The sequence below is a fragment of the Octopus sinensis genome, linkage group LG6, assembly GCF_006345805.1.
Source record: "Octopus sinensis linkage group LG6, ASM634580v1, whole genome shotgun sequence".
NCBI lineage: Eukaryota > Metazoa > Mollusca > Cephalopoda > Octopoda > Octopodidae > Octopus > Octopus sinensis.
In genome coordinates, this window is record NC_043002.1 from 68,003,088 (window position 1) to 68,008,126 (window position 5,039).

Consider the following 5,039-nt stretch of genomic DNA (forward strand, 5'->3'; position numbering starts at 1 on the left):
GAAAACACCCAAAAGTTCCACAGGTGACCCCTGTTGTACTCTTTCGCCACAACTTTCTCTCACTCTCTCTTCCTGTTTTTTTGAGTAACGCTGCGACAGACACATACGCCACAGGCTTGAAAAGGGCGACGTTTATCGTTTATATATTCTGGCGGCAATTTTAATGGGAGAAGGTTAGTCGATACCATCAAATCCAGGACTTGACTGGTGCATTGTTTTATCAGTTCCGGGAGGATGACGAGCAAAATTGTTAAAAATCAAGTTTGTCCGACGCGCTAACGACTTTGCTAGCCTATCGCTTGAATGCATTGGAAACAAACAACCGATTAAATAATACCACAACTTATATAACACACACTCTACGCAAATGATAAACCACCAGTGATCCAGGACCAGTTTATCAGCTGCGGTGTTGCATATTGTAATTAAGAGTGAACTTACATGAAAATAAAGCATATCATTGCTCCTACACAACACACACAGATACACGAGAAACACAACAATCACCACAACATAGAACAAAACAGATGTCGTACACGTGGAAACATTTAAGGTGTAGTTAAAAAAACAAACAATACGGTGACGTGACACTAAAGATTTTTCGACCAAGAAATATATATTAGGAAGAAACACACGGGTGGTCCATTACATGGATTTAAAGAACAAAAAATATTGTAATTTAAATTTTTAACTCCTACCCCCTCCCAAGAACCAAGAAAGGCTGGCCGTCCGTCCGTCCGTGTGTGTGTATGTATGTACGAAAAAATATATTTACTAACAAATTATCCTTCAGATACCCTTTTAAATAACTGGGTAAATCCCAGCAATGGCCTTCTCGGGCTCTCCAGTAGTTTTAAATTAATCCTAAGTATTTACTTAACATGTTCTTTCTATTAACAAATATATTTTTTGTTATATCAACTCTCAGTGGGCACAGATTTAAATAGTCTCAATTAGTCGCAAGCACAGATTTAAGGATTGAGATTAACAAAATGTGTTTTATTTTTTTTAAAAATACAAACAAACAAAAAAAAGAAATCTTTATACTTTCAAAGGGGTTTCAAATTAGACAAAAAATGCAATCAAGAAATAAAGAAAAAAGAATTTTTTTTTAACTGAAACTACTGAAGTTGTTTTTAAAGAACAGTATAAAGAAAAATCTAACCTCTTCCTGTCCTACAAGGTATGGGATTACCTATCTCTAGTTGCCCTGTTCTTTTCTCTCCTTCCACTTCAGAAGACATTTTTATCCACGATCCCTCATCAAAATGAATATTTGCAGATTGTGGAACCAGTGAGAGTATACTTGAAAGTTCCGCTTAACACTTTGTTCATGCATTCGAGATAAAAAAAATCTCATGTGAGACTACTGAATGTGTCAAGTGACTTAGTGTGTGTAGTTATATCGATTCGTCGATCTAGATATTTTTTTCCCATAGGAACGTTAGGAAAATCAGATCGCTGACGAATTAAATGTTTACCATCATTCACGTCCCCGCATCTCACTGTTAATATTAGATGATTCGAGAGAAGAGACATCTCGGACTTGTAATTATTGGCAATTAATATTTCGGGTAACTTATATAACCTTGATAGGTTTTAGCCAGTATAGGCCCAGGGTATGTCTAACTTAATAGCACCACCTGGTGAAGTCTTCGCTTCAAAGGGGTTTTAAGGGGACAAAAAAAATTTACTCAACCTCACTGTTACCGTCTTTTGTTTTAATTTTATTTATTTATTTACTTATTGATTATAAAGGTGGCGAGCTGGCAGAATCATTAACACCCCGGATAAATATGCAGGCAATCATTCGTCTTTGGTCTCCAAGAACTAAAAGTATTTGTTGGGCAAGTTCCGTATAAAACTTAGTTTGCAGCTGAACAATGAAAAACACGATCGCAGTGAAACACACACTTTCATTTGCTCATGAAACACAAATGAATGTTTGTGTGTGCGAGCGATCGATCGTGTTTTTCATTGTTCAGCTGCAAAAAATCAACATTAAAGAAAAAAAAATTTATATGGAACTTGCCGCCCAAGTACTTTAGTTCTCGGAGGCCAAAGACGATGGATTGCCCTTATTTTATCGCTTCCAAAATGATGAAGGGCAAAGTTAACCTCGAGGGAATTTGAACTCAGAACGCGGCGCACCTTCGATTTAGGTATCAAAAATGCCAAATGAAGACCACGTGAATTCATCTTTGTTTATTTATAGGGTGTTTGTTTGTGGGTGTGTTTTCTAAAGTAAATTTAAAGTTAGTTCAGATTATCATATATAAGCGAATAATATTGGTTACATTAACTACGAAAATAAGATCTGTTTGATTCCATTCTTTTTCTAGCTTCAAAGATACAGAATTTCCATATACATAACTCAACAAATGTTTAAAACTGCAGGGACATGTTAGGTAAACAATATACAGGGAAAATCAACAACACTCAAGCATTCTATATGATATAAATATAATTATTAATGAGGTTTTTCACTTACCGAAACGCTGGTATGCATCGAAGGGGATATGTCGAATAAATCCTCTGGATTTCTATTGATAAAATAAAGAAACTTCAGCTCCTCCAAATCAGCTGTGAATGAGGAGATTTAGGATGGAACAGACACCAGCTATATTCAACTCGTTTTCTTTCTTTTGTCTCCAAGCTTAAGTATCTAGGACTACATTATCCATTATGCTCTTCCTCTTTAAGTCAGAACAATGTTAGTTGATGGATATTTGGCTGCTATTTCTAGCCGGTCCACCTACTACAAAAATGCTTTTTGTTGGCTCCATAAGAATGAGCGTGCTAATGAATGTACGCCGACATATCTGCGTGTGTATGTGTGACACTTGTGACTAGAAACAAAATAAAGAAATTACTTGTGACTAGAAACAAGATAAAGAAATATAGTGTCCCCAAATTAATGATCTACTTCAGTGAAATTGGACAATCTTTTTAAAACCTCACTTTTATTTATGCTTATCATACATACGTGTTAAAAGTGCATAAATTTTCTTATTTTGTTTATAATTTTATTATCTTTATTTTTATTGGATCCTACTTAACTGCCCACATTTCTTTTTCTTTTGCAATTTGGCTGCAATCATTTTCTCCGCCTTCATCCAGTGGGTGAAACAACAATTTAGCAGAACTTAAAAAACACATTTAGTCTGCAGTGCCGGAGATAACTCCTGGAATGTTTCAAAATGTGTTTCGCAAAGCTAAGGATAGATTTGAAATTTGTAGGGATACAGACGGGGCACATGTGGGAAATTTTGATCTAGTTTTTTCATTCGCATCCGAAATTTTCTGTCAGCGGGGAGAGAAGGTAAGGTGAGAGAGATGGCTGTGACTCATGAAGGAGGATAGATCATAAGGTAGGGGGATGATATGCAAGATCTTGGCATAATGGGGAGGGGGAGATGTGAGGGTAGATAGGGGGACGTAAGATTTATAAATCTATTTCCTTTGGTATCATAGTTATGTAATAATAAACATAATTCTGTCAGTTTTTCTTTTTTTAATTTGCCCGATGTCATTGAAGTACATAGTCAATTCTGGGATACCCCGTACTCACACATACGCGAACGCACACAAACAACAACAGGCTAGTGACGTAGGGGTCTATGTCATCAGGGGCAGCTCTTGAAATTCCTGCCCGTCCCTGCCCCTATACAGTATTATACTGCAGACGCAAAAGTACCGCCTCTATAAAATCACCGTCCCCATCGTTCTCTGCCTCCCTCCACTAGCTATGCTACTGGATTAAACAATTTCAGGGCTTCTATGTTATGAGCAGTTCTAAGTTTTTTTTGTTTTTTTTTAAGAAGTATAAAATTATTTTCTCTGAAACAAAATATTAAAAACAGTACCATTCTACATTTATATACACATAATATGTTATACATACCGGTATTTTATTGTAAGGTTGCTTTTTCTCATGTCACTGGCGCTAGTGAGATTGCCAAGTAGGTTGCATAAAAAGAAAAGAATAGGAAAGAGACTAAATATGGGAGGAATACAAGGTATGTGGGTGGTCGCTAAAGATCCTGAAATGATAAAGTGTGATAGAGGAACAAGAACAGGTGTCTTGCTGTGGTGGAGATACATTATAAGGGTGAGCAGCTCACATTACTCTGTAAGGAGCATAGGGTCAGTTTTCCAGTTTCTCAGGGGTATATATTCCTCCTTGGACAGGATGCGAATTTTTTTCCCATGAGAGTTCCGAACCCTATAAATTAACTCATTTGCATACAGCCAATCGGAGCTCACCTTGACCTTGTTGTCAAGTTAACAAATGCACTCTACCAAGTAAACTCAAGACAAAGAACGGTGTAGCTTGTCGACCGATCGCCAAGTTATGCCTGATTTTAGAAGGAGACAAGTAATTGTATAGATTTGCATCTATACCTATTATCGGATTTTGTTAGGACTCCATTTGGTAAAGATGTGGATGGGAGAAATGTAGGTAGAAGGTGATGTGCTAGCAACCCTCTCCCCTTACTGTTTTACAAAGTAAACAACAATAAAAATAACTATGCAGAGGCAGCCATGGCTGAAACAAGAACAAGAAGCATTATTAAATGAGAAAAGAAGCACGGTCATTCCTTACCCAAGTGACCTTATCTTATCGCCCATCACTTGTTATGCGCTCATAAATTAGATTGATAGTTGAGCTCTGATTGGCTGTCGGTCCGGAAGTCTCATGTTAAAAAGAATTTCGTGGCCAAGACATCAGTCCGTCACAGAATTACCCATTTTTGCCAGCTGAGTGGACTGGAATAATATGCAATGTGGTGTTTTGGTCAAGAACACAACACATCGCCCAGTCCAGGGGTCAAAACTACAATTTTATGATCATGAATTTAACACCTTAACCCGTAAGCCATGCACCTCCATATACATAATAAGAATGAGTAGTAGAAATTGAGATGAAGATAAAGATGATGATGATAGTGATGATATACTAGAATTGATTCTGATGGTAGGTGTGTAGTTTCATAAGAATGTGAAGGAGGAGTTACATGATAAGACAAGGGGATAAT

The 5,039-nt window shown here is 36.9% G+C and overlaps 1 protein-coding gene across 4 annotated transcripts in view; it reads right to left on the reverse strand.

The window, feature by feature from the left end:
- The window catches only part of LOC115213495 (proton-coupled folate transporter), a 58,053-nt gene extending 53,389 nt beyond the window's left edge, over window positions 1-4,664 (reverse strand). The window contains exons 1-2 of one of the 4 annotated variants that reach the window (XM_029782500.2): window positions 4,607-4,664; window positions 3,905-3,946 (exon numbers count right to left, since the gene is read on the reverse strand). Coding sequence is in view for 1 of the 4 variants with exons in the window: in XM_029782495.2 (XP_029638355.1) it covers window positions 1,166-1,244 (79 nt within the window). In the remaining 3 variants the exon portion in view is untranslated. Of the gene's footprint in view, window positions 1-1,165; window positions 1,388-2,491; window positions 3,724-3,904; window positions 4,235-4,606 lie in introns of those variants that run through there. The other 3 variants (XM_029782499.2, XM_029782497.2, XM_029782495.2) reach the window with 3 other exon arrangements.
- Between the last annotated feature and the right edge of the window lie 375 nt (window positions 4,665-5,039).